The 19,866-nt window shown below is 41.9% G+C and overlaps 1 protein-coding gene across 13 annotated transcripts in view; it reads right to left on the reverse strand.

Annotated features, from left to right (window-relative positions):
* Positions 1-6,786: 6,786 nt before the first annotated feature.
* Bbx (BBX high mobility group box domain containing) overlaps positions 6,787-19,866 on the reverse strand; it is a 239,410-nt gene continuing 226,330 nt past the window's right edge. For 10 of the 13 annotated variants that reach the window (XM_032900285.1, XM_032900282.1, XM_032900273.1 and 7 more), the window contains 3 exons: positions 16,622-16,819; positions 13,905-14,088; positions 6,787-10,208 (listed from right to left, as the gene is read on the reverse strand). In XM_032900285.1, coding sequence (XP_032756176.1) covers positions 10,121-10,208; positions 13,905-14,088; positions 16,622-16,819 — 470 coding nt within the window. In that variant the 3' untranslated portion in view covers positions 6,787-10,120. The remainder of the gene's footprint in view (positions 10,209-13,904; positions 14,089-16,621; positions 16,820-19,866) is intronic. The other 3 variants (XM_032900286.1, XM_032900281.1, XM_032900284.1) reach the window with 2 other exon arrangements.

The raw sequence follows: 19,866 nt of genomic DNA on the forward strand, positions 1-19,866 counted from the left end.
GAAAGGCTCCCATCCTCACTAGCACCAAAAGGTAGTGGGGGTAGCTCTCACCAACAGGTTGAATCATAGGAAGTCTTTTGCTTTAGGAATCATTCTAGAAAGGAATTCCTAAGTCCTTTGCCCACATTAAAACAACACACGTGTTCTTTCAATGAGGGGAAAAGTCAACAGAAAGGGAAAGTTTTACAATAACTTAGTTCGAGAAGTTTAATAACTAAAAGTACTTTGATTCCAGTAGTATGCATAACTCAAGACTGAGATAGAAAGGACAACATAAGAACGGGCAGACTGAGGGCATCGCCCCATAACACCCTCAGTCTGGATTGTCAGGAGACATCCCATGCCCTGGGATGGTCATCACAGGCCTCACCTCAAATCTTTTATCCTACATTTGTCAGTCAGAGCTGAGTTTCCTTGTTGCAACAGTACTTTCCTTACACCAAAGCCTCTTCTTAAAGAGATTTAAGAATGAAATTCTTTTCAAAGTAGAACAGTATCATATTAAGAGTCTTCAAAGTACAGACTACCGGATCCATCACCCATAAGCTCTGGCTCTGCTTCTTCAAAGCCTTACGTTTCCAGTTTCCACGCGTCCTTTTTGGCCCTGCATTCCAGCACTCCGTATCAGCACATAGATGGTGTTCGGGTGAGCACGCAAGCTCATGTATAGAGACCTAGACTTTGGTTGTCTTTCTGTCTTTCCCATCCCTTTATTTACAGATTCAACCAGTCTCTCACTTGAATCCAGAGCTCATCCCAAGGTCCTTCTCTTCTCTTCCTGATCATTGGGAAAGATGCTATGAAGATCCTGAGACTCCAAACTGGTGTCCTCAGGTTTGCTCAAGGAAACCCATTGTGCTATCTCATAGGCCTTGGCTTCTTTTGAAACATTTCAACACCTCGGAGAAATCGAGTGTCCAGAGCAGTGTTACTAACACCTAATTAAGGGAGCATTATGTAAGTACTCCCCCATTTGCCCCTCGACACCTGCAGCAGAAAGTCTGGCCCCAAGGTCATGGGAACCTTAGAGCTTTTTCTGCCACCTACTGGTGCAGCAGTTGGGAGGGTGGGCTCTGCACATTGACTGGGCAGCACAGTAAAGCTGACTCTGATGCCAAGTTTCAGATGAGCAGGCTCTGAGGACCTGCCGTATGTCTGCGTGGGTAGGAGAGAGATGCGCCCACCCTCCATCATGGCAGGTGGGAGCACTGACCCCCAAAGTCATGAGAGCAGGAGAACTGGCTCTGCTCCTTACTGGCTGCAGCATCGTGTGAGCTAGCCGGGGCAGAGCTAGCTCACCCTGGTGGTGTGGGTACTTGCTGACTGGCTCAGCTACCAGACCCAGATCCAGGGCTTTGAGTTGCCCACCCCCCCATGTCTACGGGGTCAACTATGAGCTGGTGAAGGGGCAAGTCCTCAGAGCCAAAGCTGCAGGATCTCCATAACACAGGACAAAACCAAGATAAGGAGTTACCCATAGGCACATACGCACCCACACACAACCAGTGGGACCCCTCCCACCACACACCCCACACCCCACACCCCACCCCACCCCCCACCCACCCACCCACCCCCACACACACACACACACACACAAACCATGAGGTAGCAATCTGGTAGGTACAAGCTGTAGGCAGCTGAGAACTCTCTGGAGCCAAGGTATGCAACATGAGCCTTGACAACAGTGGGACAAAGCTGATTTTATCTAAGTACAGCTTTGATTTTGACTTGTGAACACAAGATTTTGGTGGTTAGCATCAATCTGCAAAATTCTTGAGATTCTGCTTTAAAAGGCTTTGGATATTTAGGAGCTTATGTGAAGACCACTGCTCTATTTTTAACACATGATTGAGCCAAGACAGAATATAGGAGACTTTATTCTATGAAGCAGTGACTAAAAATTTCTAGTATGTCAAGAATTATGTATATTTGGGGAAATTGTATCAATACTGCTTTTTCTATTAAGTGCATTCCAGTAAGAGCTTCAAATTCTGCGGCCAATCATTACCTAATTTTATATCTATTGTGTGTCTACTGCTTGTATATATCAGTGCTTTTCTGCTGATTTCTGGGAGAGCTCATGCTTGTTTAATTGGTCATTCAAAAATGCCACTGATAGCATTAGAAAAATATTCATCTGAGAATATTTCTTGGGCACATTTCATGCTGCTTAAAAATTTTTTTTTTAATGTAGAGCAACCATGATCTACTTACATGATTTTTTTATTGGATAGTTTATGTATTTATTCAAATGTTATCCCCTTCTCCCCCATCTCCCCTTCCCCTGCTTCTATGAAGATGTTCTCCCTCCCACCCACCTACTCCCACCTCAAGACCCTGGCATTCCCCTACACTACCTTCCATCACTTTTTAGAACTTCAATCCTCATGTTTTTCATCTTTCTCTTATGTTCAACCCCACAATAATACCTGTCACAAAATCCCTTAAGGTAAAGGATTTCCAAGGTGAGTCACAAATTTACACTTTTTTTTTTTAAAGAACAGTATTTCATTCTGTGCTTTAATTTATAACACACTGACCAGGATTTGTCTTTAAATCTCTCAAAATTTGTCTTCCAGAGCACATCTGAGAGATCTCTACACCCCATGGAAGCCTGGAGGGCAGGGTGGGAGGAAGACACTAGGGACTGGGCTAGTGGAGGGGCTCATACAGCTCACACATACACATTACAAAGTTTTAGCTCTGGAATTTTTCAAGTCACTTAATCTGAAGAAAAGCACCTAAAACCTCCCCTCCCATCACCTGCCCCCACACTCAAAAGACTTCTGAGAAAGGGCTCTTCTTGATCCGTAAAGGAGAGGTAAACAGCAGTTCTTTTTCTCTAATTCCAAATGAACTCCATTCTAGCATATCTATGCTTTGGCCTCACGGGTTTCTTTTGCCTTGAACGTTGTGGAGAAATGGTAAGACAAAACGAATGCATGCTCAATTCGAAGGCTGTGTCTGAAATGTCCAGATGTTTCTAGTGCATGTCTCACTCGGTTGCTGGAGTGTAAAGACAAGCAGCACAGATAAAATAGGATGGAGAAAATCTCTTGGCTAAAGGGTGTTGGGGGTCATAGCTTCCAAACGCAAACTCTGCCTTTGCATGTACTCGAAGTCTGTAATTCCAAGAAAACAAATGGGTTTCAGATAAATATGCTAACTTCCGTTTCTAGCGTCTTAAGTCAGTCATACTGTCTTTACCTCACTTAACTGCTAATCACTTTCTTTTTCCTTGCAACAGTATTGATGCACATAACACTGTATAATTACACATATGCACACACTGTCACTTTTTTTCTAACAGAATTTGTATCTTTAGCAAAGATCTCGCTCTTCCAATAGCCTAAGTCTCCTGATTTTATTCTTGGTAATGGGAAGGAAATATGGATTAACTTTTGTTAATTCATTAGGTAGATTAATTTTACAAAAAACCAAACCTATTCACATACCTAAGTATGAACAATAGGAATTTGACCCATTTAGAGTTTTCACACCATTAAATCTCCTAGAACAATTTAGACTATCACACTTTTAAGCTAATCTGAACTTCTCAATTTTCATGTGGAGCTAACATTGTTTGCAACCATGTGTGACCCTTCCACATCCTTGGAATATACTCAAGAATCAAGCAAACTTGGACACGGAATGACTAGCACTTCGTGTACATTTACAGTAAAGGCACCACGGCAACATTTTCTATTTCCAAGGCAATGGTAGGAAGTAACACAACCACTTCCAGTAAGTGGTTCCGGGAGGTTCAAAACACAAGTGGGACCAAATCTGTGATCTATTTCGATATCCATCTACATCTATTTTGATATCCATATGGTTTCCAGGACATTTTGATTTTGCATTGAGACAGGGTGGTACATGCCCATGGCTAGTATAGAACTGCCCTCCTTTTCCTCCCTAAGTGATGGGAGGTGTTCCCTAAGTGCTCCACGGGACTTTTAAAAATAAGACAAGGTTCAGGAATGCTCTACCTATTCAGCTTGAGATTTTAGCTTTCACTGGTAGGTCATGGTCTACATGATGTAACTTACAGTTTTGTTACAATCTAAGGAAGAGGACTCCTGAATGCTCTCTTTCTTAAAAGCTCTCATCTCATGTGGCAGGCAGCCTGAAGTCATTCTTTTCTTCTGTTGGATTCCCTTCCTCTTTCCACCCTCTACATTAAGGGAAAGCAATCAATTCTCCTCAGAAAATGGTCAGTCTCAGGTGAACAGTATAAGGTGAAACCATTAACTGATATTCTGAAATGCTTGAAGAATCCTTTATTATTTTCTCTACTGTTTTTAGTGGACATGATAACACTGAAGGCACATATTCTATAGTTGGTAGTGAGAACATAAAGAAATGTATTTGAATAATATCTTTAAAATATTTCAAATTTTTATTAAATATTTTATTCAGTTTTAAGATCACAGTTAAAGTACTTTAGCATGTTATACACATGACTTACATGTGCAATTTTAGAAATATCAAATTAGGTATAAGATTTTGAAGAAATTATATAAATGTGTATATTGACTTTTACTACACATACATCTAAGAAAGCAATAATTCTGTTGTACCATTAACTGGAAATCATTTATTACATGGCATGTTTACACCAACTCTAAAGAGAACCAAGTCAATTTCCAAAGCAAAATAAAAAAAAAAAATAATAAAATGAGCGAATCAGTCATGCTGAAACTGTCAACAGACTTAAGACCTGGGGTCAAATGAAGCTATGGTTAATTTATGACATGTATGTAAGCAGTTCAAACCTATGAGAACCAGTTTATAACCTGGTGTGTGGAAACTCAGGAGGTTTCATCAACCTTTTGACAAATTCCTGAGAGCCAGAGGCTTGTTAGTGCGAATGACATGAAAATGTGGCTGAACACTTGCTTAGCTCAAGGTCCCCAGCCTTCTAGACCCTAGGTTCTGCTGCTCTGAGAGCCCAGGCACTGATGTGAGGTGTCAGGAGACAAGAGCTAGCGAGCAAACACCTTCTGGCGAGCAACAGAGAAGTCAGTGACATTGCATGGAACATGAGTTTCTCTATGATTCAGGTAAGAGCTTGTGAGGTAAGATTCCTGTTGTGGGTGGGTTTGGAGGCATTCAATCAGACCCTTGTTACTCAGTCACCAGTTCTGGCCCAAGTTATCAGAAAAATCTTTGGAAGTAGTAATAATGTTCACAAAAACTAGTTCTGTGCATGAAAATAAATTTGAAGGCATGATCAGTTTGACCACTGGATGCCAAGAAAGAAAAAAATAAAAAACAACAACAACAACAAAACAAAAAACCAAAAAAGTCAAAAAAGAACAAAGCAAAACAAAACAGTAGCCACAGAACTTTTGACTACAAAGTTCCTCCTGTGAATTTATCAGTAAAAATCACACCACCACATATAAAATTTGGTCAAAAGAGGAACCTTTTCCTCCCTCATAAATGTGTATTTATATATTTGAAGGAAAGGGTAGCACAGATAGGTGCAGATATACAAAGAAGTCAAACATCTGTCATTTACTTCTGTTGCTTCTTTGTTCTGAAATGTAAGAAGGTAACGATGTCCCCATGGAAAAAGGACAGTCACTCGGCATGGAGTATAACCAACTTAGCTATCACTTCCAAACACAAGCAAAGTAGTCCATCAAACCCTGACGCTTCATCAGACACACGGTTCCATGAACTACACAGCTGCTTCCGTTTTCATTTCACACATGTTGTTAGTTAATCTAAGTAAGACTTTAACAATCCCCAAACTCAAAACCAAGTCTAGTCTAACTCTTTGGGAATGCCTGTATAAACAGAAATGACATCTAATTAGCAATTAGTACACTTTGCATAAAGTGCAAAACAAGGATGTGTGGGGAGAAGCTAAATCCAATTTCCATCTAGCTGTCACTCCAAACACTTCTACAGGTCAAATGTGATAAGCACTTGCTCCTACTGCCCATCACCGCAAGGCGTTGCTCTCTCTGGAGAAGTCGGTTTTGTGAAGTCGGAACACTGCAGTGGAAAATCGTGGCACTGAAGGCAGAGGCGAAAGACAGACTGAAACTGACTTGAAAGCCGAGGTAGCCCATGAGGATTGGCCTTATCTGAGGGCTCCGTGGAGCAGTGCAATCAAAGGTGGTTCTCAACAGCATCATGTCCACCCCAACACTGCCCTTACACATGGTGACTCTGGGCCGCCTCTGATTCTCTTCCTCTCCCCCGATAAGCCAGTGGTGCTTCTCCTCTCTTGAATGGCTGCTGTCCTGCAGCCTCCAGCTGCTGGTCTTCAGAACACTTAGGATGCATACAGTAGTTTAGCAGGCAGCATGGTCCACTGCTTCACATTAACATCAAATGCCAAGCTTTAACAGAGTTATGCAGTATTCCCCACCCCACCCTATAAACAAAACACGTTATTCAGTTTTCAGCTAATGTCTGTTCCATAGCAATTTACAATTTGCTTGGTAGTTTACGGTGCAAACACTTCCGTACACTGAGCCAAAGACTGCAGAGTGCAAACACATTTTTTCTGACTTAGCAAAGCATCTGACTTAGTAAGAAAACAAGGGATTCAACATGCCAGACTCCAACCCCCGACGGTGCAGATGCTCCTTGCTCCTTCCCACTCACAGTGCTGCCACCATCCTTCTCTAGTGAGTGTAAGGACCGGAAGTAGCACAACAATGATCGTGTGGGAACTATTTCAGTATGGCTTCCAGGCAACACCTGATAAACTGTTTCTGATACTTGTGGGGAAGAGGCTGCCAGGACCACATCATCACTCAGGAAGGGGCTGGATGACTTTAGAGTTTTGAGTCACCATCTGAGACTAACCTAATTTGGGAACAAGAACCTGTAGCTTCCGACGTGGCTGTGGGACGCTTACAGTACCCAAACAGACCTTGAAGGACACCTTACAGTATTTTTCTCTCACTCAGCTTCAGAGCTGCAGATTTAGTTACTATAATATACTCTAGATACTTCAAAATTACACTGGAAATACCACAATACCTAAAATAAATAAAGGGCTAAAGAAACCTGGAAGAGTACTACGTCTGCACCTGAGGCAGACCCTTCCACTTCCAGCCCTGCAGAGAAGGGCAAGGATGACTTTCAAAAGTTTTATATACAGGTTTGAATCCAGAAATGAAGGTTAAAAGCATAAATATTGACAATTTCAACTAAATGCAAAAATGGTTTCAGAAAGATATGCTACAGTGATTTAGAACAGAACGAAGCAGAACACTGCATTTTGGTTTGCTTGAGATATACATAAGGTGCAACAACTTGTTTGCTTGAGGCTATTCGCCGTGAGACGAATATTAGTGTAGATGGTGCTTGCCAGCAGATCACGAGGACACGTCAGAGCGACACAGCAACATCAGTTTCCAGAAGGAGAGACGAGAAATGAAGATGACGACACGGATAGGGTGAAGAACAATGTAACGGACCGAAAGATTTGTGCTAACAAATGTTACCTGAAAATACCAACACCCCTCTCCAGCAGATCCGGGGCATAAGAAGCACAGCTACTGAAATCAAGACCTCACTCAGAGAACTATAAAGCTTTGCAGGATTTCTGCTACTCTCAGTGCCTAACCGCTTAAAAATTAAGCATTTCTAAAAAAGGTTTGTTTTTAAAGAATCTGAAAACAGTCATATCCAGTAAGTCCCTCCCATTCCCACCCCGACTAAAGTAAAAGCCACTGGGGTTTAGGAAAAGCAGACCAGGTAAGATATTAACCACGTAGAAAAAAAGTTATCTCGTTTGCTTCTTCTTCTTCTTTTTTTTTTTTTAAAAAAAGGTCTCAGGAATATACAGCAATCTCTTAAAGGACTCTAGTGAAATGTATTGGAGGATGGAGGGAGGGTGCTCTGGCAAAAATAGATCTATTCTAACGTGTTCTAGAGAATAACAAGTTAGTACCATTGTCAAGATGCATGTTCTGCACCAATGCAATTGTTGGTTTTCTATTTTTGTTATTATTTTTTGGAGGGGGTTAGCTAATTATCATGTTTAAATCACTGCTAGCAAGTGGTCCAAAACTCCAACAGCCACCAACGTGAGGACCCACCAATTTCCAATCATTCGGTTTTATGTTTTGAAATTTAGAAAATATTATTAAAATAGTTATCATAGTAAAAATAGTACGCTAAGACCTGGGGCTCGTCACTTGATTTATTTCTCTGTGAATGGGGTTAAGCTATGCCTACTGATTAACTGTCACTAATTCCTGCTTCCTTCCTCCCCACAACGAACATAAAGTTTCAGGACATAATTCTAATACTTTGCTGTCCTCCCTACCTGCTTTGGAAAAACAACAAACAAAACAAACCTCCATCTTTTTCAATCCTGTTAGTATTGTTGTACATATTTTCCAGCACCGGAACTGAATATCTACAACCGTGAGAAGCTAGGCCTAGACAGTACTAACAGAGTCATTTTATATGGCTATTAGGTCAGATTACAATTAGAAAAAAAATTACAATTCAGTCAAGTATAAATAAGAAAGCTAGATAAAACCATGTAAACTGTCACCATTTAGAGATCTAATTCAAAAGCTTCAAACTCCAGCTAGCACTATCAAAATTCCACCAGTTTGAAAACTATTAAAAATTATTGCTGGGATCTAAAAAAAAAATCAAAATTTGGTAGTTTGTGCTGTGATGCAAGAGTGGGGAAATACTTTGTGCTATGGAACAAATACCCTGTAAAATCTGTAGCCTCAGATTAATTTTGATGTATCACTTTGCATCTGTTGCTAGGAAACAAGACACTGTGAACATCAGGTGGTTAAGTCAATATGCTGAATGTTGTAAGCCAGTTAATCCACTTGGCACTGGCATATGGTTGGTTTTATGCTTAAAAGCAACAAAACATAAAAAGGAAACAGAAACTTGTAGGTGGATCTGACTGAGAGGCGCACTTCAGACACACCTCCCCCCTCGTTTACTCAATACTTCCTCAACGATACAAACTCCAAATGGCTCCTAAAGCCTGCAGTGCCTATTAGGCCATGCACAGCAATCACAACCCATCCGGTCTGTCTGTGATGGATGTAAAAGGTCTGAAGCTCCAAGTCCATATGAAGTGAGCATCTTCAATGTGGTTAGAATAATGAAGTAATACTAAGGTCACTTCTGAATAATATTTTTGTCTTTTTTGTTTGTTTGTTTATATGAACGATCCATTGGCCACTTAGACCCCCGTGTAAAAATAAAAGAATCCTCAAGGCATGAAAACATCAGTAATCTGTAATCTGCAGGATGCTTCCCCTGTCTGGGAAAATATTTGCCACAATTTGCCCCAAGCAAATTCTTCTTGGTCACTCAAGGCTAAGAAAAAAATTCAGATTGTAAGAATTGTAATATTCTCTTTCTCAATTAATATCTCCTCTCTCCTCTCTCTCTCTCTCTCTCTCTCTCTCTCTCTCTCTCTCTCTCTCTCTCTCTCTCTCTCTCTTTCTCTCTGCCAGCAAACTACCACTACCACTCTGGTGGCAAATATAAAAGTGCAGAATATATGGACCACGAGGCCGAGCATACACCGCTAACAATGGTACGTCTGCCTGCCCATGCTGCTTGGGAGTCTCTGGTACAGGCTTTTTAATATTTATTCTACAATATAAATGTAGGTATAACCTATTATATAAACCATCTTAGAACTTAAATCTTCATGTACAAAAGACTAAGAATATCTAATAATAACTAGTGCAGTGCGTCAGGGTTTTCTTGTTTGTTTTGAAAGAAGAACTAGGTAATATATGAAACTAGTTTCCCACTCTCTGGCTGGTAAAAGAGATGCTGGATGAGCTACAGCGAAGGCAGCCTTTTACCGAGTCACCACTGGTCACCATCAAAAGCCTTCCTCCACACAAAGCAAAGGTGCGGGTCCCTCTGCTTTTGCTCAGTATCACACAGGAACACTGCCTTCAGAAACTGTGGCTTCTGAAACAACAAATGGGCCCAGAATGCTAAGTTCTGCTTCAAGTGATTCTGGGCCATGTGGGGCAACAGGCCCTTGTCTGCAGTCTGTACTTCCCACCACATGGACTCGCTAGCATCCCTGGTAAAGACAAGGCTAGGGTAGAAGGTAAAGCACAATGTTTTACAATTAAAGGGCGCGTCACTGGTCAGCGCAAGAAATAAGTACAGGAGCCTGCGGCATTTCTTTTGGCTGTCCATCATGGGTGAGTTGAGTTGACCTCTGACCTCTGTAAAACAAAAGGAAAAATGTCACTTACTGAGGGCATATAATCTGAGATAGGCAAGGACCAATGAGTGACAGGAACTTTCCGTTTTCCCACTCAATAGTAATTAATTGCTACTTAAGTCATTTAATTAAAACTGGATTTGTCCTTAGAGCTTTACTTTTTTGGGCCTTCCTTTTCCTTTCCTTAAGTCATGTGTTCCCCCTGCTAACCTCTTAACAATGCATTCTCTTGTTGCCCTACAAAGCAAGGCCTTCCACTATGTAGAGACTAAAAAAACCAAAAACCAAACAATAAACAAACAAAACCCAAAAAACTGAAATACCCACACTCCCACAGTATTCTTAAGCAGCTGCTTAAGACATGAACAACTTTCAGCCAAGAGTGATGTTCTATGGTAACACCTTTCTCTTGACACATGGATATTTTAAATGACAATTTCCTATGTTCAATGTGCCCAAAGAGGAAACTCTCCTAATTTGGTTGGAAATACCCAGGTTCACTTCTTAAGATGGATGATACACTTAATTTAAAACTCCAGTTCTCCTGAAGAGAAAGATAGACTGAGACCCAAACAGAGTAACAATAAAAAGAACAAAAATAGACACGAGGCACTGTGGACCTCCATACAATGTCTCATGGGTACAGGAGCAAGACCATCAGTGAAGAAATCAAGTAGTGATATACTGAGTTTTAAGTGGCAAGAACGTCCAGCCAATACTTGGACCAAAATCAGTATAATACACAGAGGAAACATTCCTGACACAACAGGAGAATCCATGGAGGATTCTATCTCTTGTGTTGAATCTGTGCCAAAACACGGATGATTTTTCACAATTCTGTATATCTAGTAGTAATACATACACACACACACACACACACACACACACACACACACACACACATACACACACACATACACACACATACACACACACACACATATATATATATACATATATATACATATACAGAGAGAGACAGAGGGGGAGAGAGAGACAGAGGGGGAGAGAGAGAGAGGGAGAGAGAGAGAGAGAGAGAGAGAGAGAGAGAGAGAGAGAGAGTGTGTTGTGAAAGTCCTATTCAAAAATTTTTGGCAATTTCAGCCAAGTTTTTTGACCCTAAGAAAGCAGGGGTGAACCAACAAACATGCTGTGCCCAGACAAGCACACTGAGCTCTCCCTGCCCTGGCCTCACGGTGCACAACACAACACTGAAAACAGCTGAAATGACAGCAGTGTTTCCTTGGGTTTTATCTTCCAATAAAGTTCAGAACACACAGGACAAAGTGGTGGTTTTAAAACGCAGCAATACCCACTTAATAATTATACCCACATTTCTCTAAGGGGGCAAAAAAGAAAAGTAACTATGTTACATAGAATACTACAGGTATGCAAGATATTAAGGATCTTAGAAACAGAAAACATACTAGGATCAAATTTCTATAATTTGTTCATTCATGCATGGTTGCTGTTAAGTACTAACTTTCCAATATGTTTAGCAGTTTCTTTGAGAAAAATGGATTTAAAATGCTGGTTTATAACCTTTATTGTTATGTGTACTTAAAAATTTTAGGAAATACTGGGAAAGGGAAAAAAAGGAAACAAGGAAAAGAGAAAGAACACTAGCATTTGTTAGGCTAGTGGTGTAACTGTAGTAACTGATGTGTTCTTTCTAATGGGAGGCCACAGGAAAGTCTTACACATAGTATCTTTCTATCCCTACACAGTTAGGGAGCCACGCACCTCATCCATTCACCTACTGCTAGAACAGAAGCCACCTAAGCTGGGACACGCGCACGCGCACACACACACACACACACACACACACACACACACACACACACACACACACACGCGCGCGCGCGCACACACAAGCAATGTTTTGTTTTCAACATGTATCAAAAATAGATGAACTATCAGCAGATATAGTCACAACCCAATGTGCATCTGGTCTCACAGAGGTACCCACACGGGCATGAGGCATGCAGCTGTGGCAGCAGGAGGGTGTCTGAGAGAACGGGACTAAACACAAGGGCTAGAAAGGAACAGCAATTCACCTGTGCGGATGTACTAAGCCAAGAATGGCCTCGCAGGGACAGGGTCAGAACTCACGAGTGCACAGCATGGCTGTGGAGAGCAGGTTTGCTGAGAGAGGAAAGGCTTGCTTGGGTGCGTTGCTGTTGCCAGAGCTAGCTGACCGGACAATGATGCAGTGACAGTAGAAGAGAAGGTTGCATCAGTGAGGGCACTGTGGCCTTTTCTGAGGCCTTTACTATGATTCTCACTGAGTGTGCAAATCCCAGCAGTAGCATTAGCAGCATTAGCAGATCCCAACACTGTCTGCCAGTACTTACTCCCTAGTGGAGGTTGCCTGTGCTAGTGAGAAGAAATGAGAATTCCTGGAGACCTCCGGAGGCTGCATTGAGGGGCCACCATTATTATATTAACTTTATTAACAGGTAAAGGGAGGAGACAGCTAACAGGAGGAGACAAAGCTGCTCCCTGGGCCTTCAGGAGGTAAGAGTGGCGTGCTGGGCTTTCAAAGACTTTGTACTCAACTGAAAGTCTAATAAATAAAGTTACTCTTTAGTGGGGAATCCACTTTGAATAAAACAGTAAAAAACCTGTGTTCATAAAAAGTCCTTTCTTTCCCAAAGGATTCCCTGAGTAGCAGAAGATAGAACTTAATATGCTTTCTTTGGGAACTTCATTGAGTCCAAAAAAGTCTCATGATTGATCTGGTCAGATCCTTGTTGTAGCTTGTGATTCTTTGGGGATATCGTCATGGTCAACTTAAGGTAAGAAAACTGAGTTGCAGATCAGAAAGTTGAGGAAAAATAATGGGAATCTGTGTGCCATGAGTCAGATGTCAAGATGGACCTTACGATGAACTCACAGTGTTTTGGTGGGATACTGTCATAGCTACCAACAAAATCCTTCTTACCGAGATGTCGCCATCACTCACAGAACATCTCCATGAGGTAAGTGCAACTGTGGTCGTTTAAATGAAAAATGTTTCCCCGTGCTTGGATATTTGAGGACTTAGTGCAGAGAGTGGTGGTGTTTGGGGAGGTCATGGGACCCACCTCTGAGAGATGAAGCCAGGCTGGAAGAAGTATGTGTCTTTCCCCCACTTCCTGTTTCCTCTCTGCTTTGTGCTCTGGGTTGACTCAGCTACCTGCTCCTGCCACTATGTCTGCTGCTTCTTGCCATGGCTTCCCACCATGGTGGACTCTTACCCTCTGGAACTACAAGCTCAAATAGACCCTTTCTTTCTTAAGTTGCTTTAGTTATAGAATTATGGAGCAACAGAAAATTAACAAGTACAACCACTCCCAACTCATACAAAACAAGTGCTAGGAGTAAGAGAGGGCAGGCATCATGCTCAGGGTATTGTCCTGTTCCCCGACACCTCCTTCAAGATCTAACTCCAGAACACTTAGATAATCCTGCTTCCTTACTCACAAGAATTGCATGGGAATAAAGTTTAGCCGCAGGATGCCATGATCTTCAGATGAAATACTTAGTTGCCATGTTTGCTAATGTTTCCCACACTGTTAATTCACACGTCTGCTCGTATAAATAACCATGCCCTTGCACTCAGTAGGAAACCCGGAACATTACGTGCCATGCCGGTCAGCTCTGGAGCGGTCAGCGGTCTCCACACTGCCCCCTCCACTCACGTTTGATCACTCACCTGTGCACATTCTCCATGGCTGCAACCTCAGCCAGTGCAGCGAGGCTAAAGAATGCAGACACAGCAGGCATTTCTGGAGTACTGCTCCGTGGCTCCTCAACCGTAGTGTGTGAGCAATTATCACCGCAGAATGTCTCGGGGACTTTGGGGAGACGCCTCTGCAGCTGCTCCTTTGGTTTGTCATCTGAAGCAGAAGAGAAATCCGTCACAGGAGGACCGTTCGGAGAAGGACACTGGGGAAGCACTGTGCCAGACAGTGTGGAGAGCTGTTTTTCCTGTCCATGTCTGTCTGCCACCTTCAAGTAGCAAGGATTATACAGAGTCTCTCTCTCCAAGGTAACAAGCACTATTATGAAGCTCAATGGCAACTGTGGACTCTACCCTAAAACTAACTGGAGAGAAAGTATGTTTTATTCACAGTCCAAGAGCCGGATCAGTGTTGGGATGAGTTGTAACCAAAATAAAACCCGAAAGCCTTGTGTGGTGGTGATACTGTCACAGTAATGTGGGCTCTGGGTCGCATGTAATCTAACAGGATGAATGCACTAAACAAGAGATGTCAGACCTGCTGAGCGCCCACTGGTCACTTCCTTCCAAAGCCCTCATGACACAAATCCAAAGGACTTTCCAGTACCCACGAAAAGACAAAGGGAGAGAGTGCTTTCCCTGTTATGCAAACAGTGTAGGAGAGACAGAATTTTAAATAATATTTAAATATAGAAAACCAACAAAAGATATGCTGTTTTAATTAAGACATAAAAGTGGTATGCTTTCGGGTTGGGGATTTAGCTCAGTGGTAGGCGCTTGCCTAGGAAGCGCAAGGCCCTGGGTTGGTCCCCAGCTCCGGAAAAAAAGAAAAAAAAAAAAAAAAAAAAAAAAAAAAGTGGTATGCTTTCCTATGTAAAAGGGGAGTTCTTTTCTAGCATTTCTCTTTTTTTCCTACAAATGAGAATGAATGAAGACACAAATGAATAAGGACATAACAATCTATAAAATGAAAGTTACACACACAAAGTAGAAAGACTATTTGGGAAAAGGGGGCCAGTCAGGGGAGAAGACAGAGTAATGGGAGTTAAACATGATCAAATCATATCACATACATGAATAAGAACATTGCTATGGCACCTACTATTTTAATATACAAGTGAATATATGTGAAATAAAGAAACAAAATGAAAGTCACAGATCAGAATATAGATTAGAAAGTGAGGAGTGGACCAGCCGGACCAACAGGGAGACATTAGTCTTCACACTGACCTCCCACTCACAGAACCCCACCTCTTCAAAGTCTCCCCTCTGACATGACAGTAGAACGAGGAGTCCCAATCTGCCTGGTGGTTCTAACAATCATTTAAAACCACAGACAAAGAAAAGGGCAAAATTAATAAATTGCCCTCTCCTTCCAATTCAGCAAGAAGTGCGTCTCTGAGAGGACTGATATTCACCCAGACCACATCAAATGGAAGGCTATGCCTGCTGGGAAGCAGCAACACAGATCACCATGCCTAGCTAACACCCCAAGATTTCCAGGGGATGTTCAGCCATTATCCTACCATTTAACCTTGAGCCTTTCAGAAAGTTCTACTGTTAAAGAAACCACCAGAAACAAGGAATAGATCATAGCTAAGAAAGGAAGTGGGTAATTTTACTGTCTGTTTAGATCAGAAAAATAAGAAATGCAGACACATTCTCAGGCTCCCCTAGTGGCTTGAATCAGTACTATAGAAAATGCTGAATATATTTTTAGGTCTCTAATTCATTGCCTTGAATATCTAATAATCTGGCTTGTAGTGACGTGAATAGAACAGCATGAACTCACCCAGATCCATCTAGTAGCTTTGAAAGTCTAGGCTCGTCTGGAATTTACTCAAGACTGTTTTGGGGCATTCTGATGAAAAGCGGCCAACAACCCTTAAGATCGCCTTTCCTCTCTAGACACTTTCAGAGACACACTCATGGCTTTAGATCGCCTTTCCTCTCTAGACACTTTCAGAGACACACTTGGAGACACAGCCATGGCTCTAGATCACCTTTCCTCTCTAGACACTTTCAGAGACACACTTGGAGAGACAGCCATGGCTTTAGATCGCCTTTCCTCTCTAGACACTTTCAGAGACACACTTGGAGAGACAGCCATGGCTTTAGATCACCTTTCCTCTCTAGACACTTTCAGAGACACACTTGGAGAGACAGCCATGGCTTTAGATCACCTTTCCTCTCTAGACACTTTCAGAGACACACTTGGAGACACAGCCATGGCTTTAGATTACCTTTCCTCTCTACACACTTTCAGAGACACACTTGGAGAGACAGCCATGGCTCTAGATTACCTTTCCTCTCTACACACTTTCAGAGACACACTTGGAGACACAGCCATGGCTCTAGATTACCTTTCCTCTCTAGACACTTTCAGAGACACACTTGGAGAGACAGCCATGGCTCTAGATTACCTTTCCTCTCTAGACACTTTCAGAGACACACTTGGAGAGACAGCCATGGCTCTAGATTACCTTTCCTCTCTAGACACTTTCAGAGACACACTTGGAGACACAGCCATGGCTTTAGGGCATGAAATAGGGCATGTGTGAAGAAGTTTCAAAGCGCACCAGGTCTTCATTGAGAAGTGACACTTTGCTTACAGTCACTTGGAAGCCAATGCAGCCATGGTGCACATTTGCTGGCTCTCACAACCTTGACCTACAGATCTTGCTTCTTACCCAGTGTACCTCCTGCTGGTGAGACTCGGCCATCTGCAGTCCTGACAAGGTGTGTGATCTTGGTTTTCCTTGCTTTTCTCTTTTGGCTGCCCACCAAAGGTTCTTGCATTGCTGTTGGCTCTGGAGTGTTGGGAATGGATAGGGCATTTTTAACCTTATAAGCAGGCTCTGTGGTGTTTTTATCTTCTGAAAATATGGCTGAAATGGGAGAAACACAGTTACACACGACATCAGCATAATTCTGGAAAAGATAGATTTCTGCATGCCTGGCCCATCTGAATGGGAAATTTACACTCAAGAGTTTGCAAAACATTGATACAAAGGAAAAGAAAAAGAAATGAAACATTCCCATAGTTTGTTTACTACTTATTTATATTTTTCTTAAACTTGTAGAGGTTTCAAACACATCCTCTTATGCTTCTTTTATGCTGTGAAGGACCATATCACGTTATGATCAGTAAACATTTCATCAGTGACCTGTACCCACCAGTGACCTCCACCCCCAGCTCCCTCACTCGCTTTTAATTATCTTTAGATCTGGTAGAGAGTTTGATCTGGTAGGTGGAGGTATTAATGTATGTAAACCTCTCACCTGTACCCTAAGTGATCACAAGATCTGGGTGTGATCAGGGCACCTTTCTGAGATCTTCTGGACCAGTTCAGTTGGGTAGGGTCCTAACAGTACTTTCTTGTTTGAAGATACAGAGATTAATTATGCACTTCTTAAATTCACATTTATAGCTGAGACATTTACCTTTAAGTACCAGGCTGGACTGAGTAGAAGAGGAAATTGTGGGGCTTAAACTTTTCTCATGCATACTGACTTATCAAGTAAGGATAAGATAAACATTGGTCGGGTCAGCATGCAAATGAAAGTCTGAATTCTAGGACAGAGTGAACACGCTTAATGAGATAATTGAATGAAGTACAGTTCATGGAGAGACTAGGTTTTGGCACTGTAATTGCAAAACCAATAAATCATTTAATAACAGAGGACTGGATTCTCAGTGACTCACATCGAGAGTTAGGAAGGTACAGGCCATTAAAGTTTTCTTCCTTGGTTTCGATGAAATGGGAATACTTGTCTTACACACTAACTTCCTTATGTATTCCTCCTTCCCACCCCCTTATTTTGAAATTAAAAAAGGACTATGTAATTACAGTGTAGTAAATATGCTATAGCGCAGCCCTAAGCTCAATGGTTGTTCTTCCTGAGGACCTTGGGTTGATTCCCAGCACCCACGTGGCAAATAATAACCCTCAGTACTCCAATCCTGGAACTCAATCCTGTCTTTGGGCCTTGGTGAACACTAGGCACACATGTAATGCACAGATATGCATGCAGGTAAAATCCTTACACAAGGAGGTAAAACACCCATACACATAAAATAAAGAGGTTTATAAAGTAAAAGCAACCAGGTTTCATGATTGGGACTTCTTTTTACAATGCCAGAAGCTGGTCCAAGGTTTCACGCACAAAAAATGTTAAGCACTCTCCTATCAATTTTAGTGGTCAATCTCCTCATGGTAGGCACAGAAATCATTTTTGACAAAGAAAAGGGAAGATTAGGTCAGGAAATCAAGATCTGACATGACAAAATCCAAGAAAATCAAACAATGAGTATAAATTAAATGACAAGTTCGAAGGTAGGCACTTCGTTAAGCATTCCTTACATATAAAAGCTGGGAGTAGTGGTGCACACCTTTAATCCCAGCACTTGGGAGGCAGAGGCAGGTGAATTTTTGAGGTTGAGGTCAGCCTGCTCTACAGAGTAAGTTTTAGAACAGCAAGAGAAACTCTGTCTTAAAAAACCAACCAACCAACCAAACAAACAAACCCCAAAATATATGTACAGTATAAAAAGAGCAAAAGAAAAATCCAGTAAGAATAGCTCTAGGTGTGTGAAACTTGCTTGCTGATATAAATACTCCTGTAAGTCTAAATGAAAATTTTAATTTAGCTCTATAGTGATTTTAGATATAGCCTTGGAAAAGGAAGACTACAAATTATTGGGATTTTGTTTTGCCCTGGAAATCTTAGATATCCAAAACGAAGTTGATTCACACTCCAAACACATACGAAAATTTCTACAATTCCACTATAATAGAGTATGGACTTCTCTTTGGCCTTGTATCAGTATCTCAATCCTACAACACAAATGGCTGTGTGGGGACAGGCTTAAGGCAGCAATTACTGATTTAACAGCACTGCCTCAAAACTCCTGGTAAGCACGCTTCTAAGCACTGCTTCAAGTTCGGAATCCACAGTCAGAAAAGAGGCCTCGTGGAGCTCTCATCATGGTGCTCAGGCTCCGAGGACGCTTCTTTGCTTCTTAGCTTAGCATGGGCCAGTACGAGTATATATGTAAATTCTTTAAATATAAGAGCTCTAATAAAAAATGTCTACAATTCAGTTAGAAATAATTCAAAGAAGTTTAATGACTATACAGCCTTAAAACTCAGAGCCTCAGACGAGTTGAGAGAAGCAGAACCAGGGTTTACAATGAACATCAAACAATGCCTGCTGCACTCCGTAAGCTTCAGCTCTGTTTATCCCTCACCTGTCACTCAGGAGGGAGCTCTGCTCACTTCTCTGATATCACTGCTGCTTTACAGGTGGGGAACCCCCAAAACATACGAATTTCCCCTTCTATTTGTCAAAAGAAAAAATCCAAAACTGGTAAGAAGGGGAAAGCATGGTGAAAAGATGAAAAGAAAATTGTGTGGGGAAAAGAGGCGAGGGTAAGGCTACGCAGTTTGTGAAACATCATCCGACTTCCAGAGACAAAAGGATTTCAGAGAAACCAGCCACACACACAAGGATTCTCCTCTTGAGCTGCAGTTTCCTAGCTGTGGGACCATGGGTCTCTATATAAGGATGTGAACTGGCCTGGAATAACTCTGAAGACACTCAGACCTAAAAGGCTGGTTTTTGCCACATAGCCTACAATAATGGTTTTGTAGAAAATAATGGTGTTGAGAAAAATAAGCATCTTTGTCAGCTCCAGGGTCAAGTGGGAGGGACGCTAGTGGATTAGCACTGTTGTAATTGATTTTCACAGATGAGCCCTGAGGTAATTGCATTCTACTCAGCATCACTCTTTGTAAAGTCTCTCCAGATGAGCCAGTAGAGACACATTAGAGACCAAAGGCATGGCTGCTACAGGATGAGGTATTGGAGGAGAATTCAGGTCCACATGCAGACAGGAAGGGGAAGTCAAAGAAAGAGCAGCAGCAACAGTCAA

This window comes from Rattus rattus, chromosome 4, assembly GCF_011064425.1.
Source record: "Rattus rattus isolate New Zealand chromosome 4, Rrattus_CSIRO_v1, whole genome shotgun sequence".
NCBI lineage: Eukaryota > Metazoa > Chordata > Mammalia > Rodentia > Muridae > Rattus > Rattus rattus.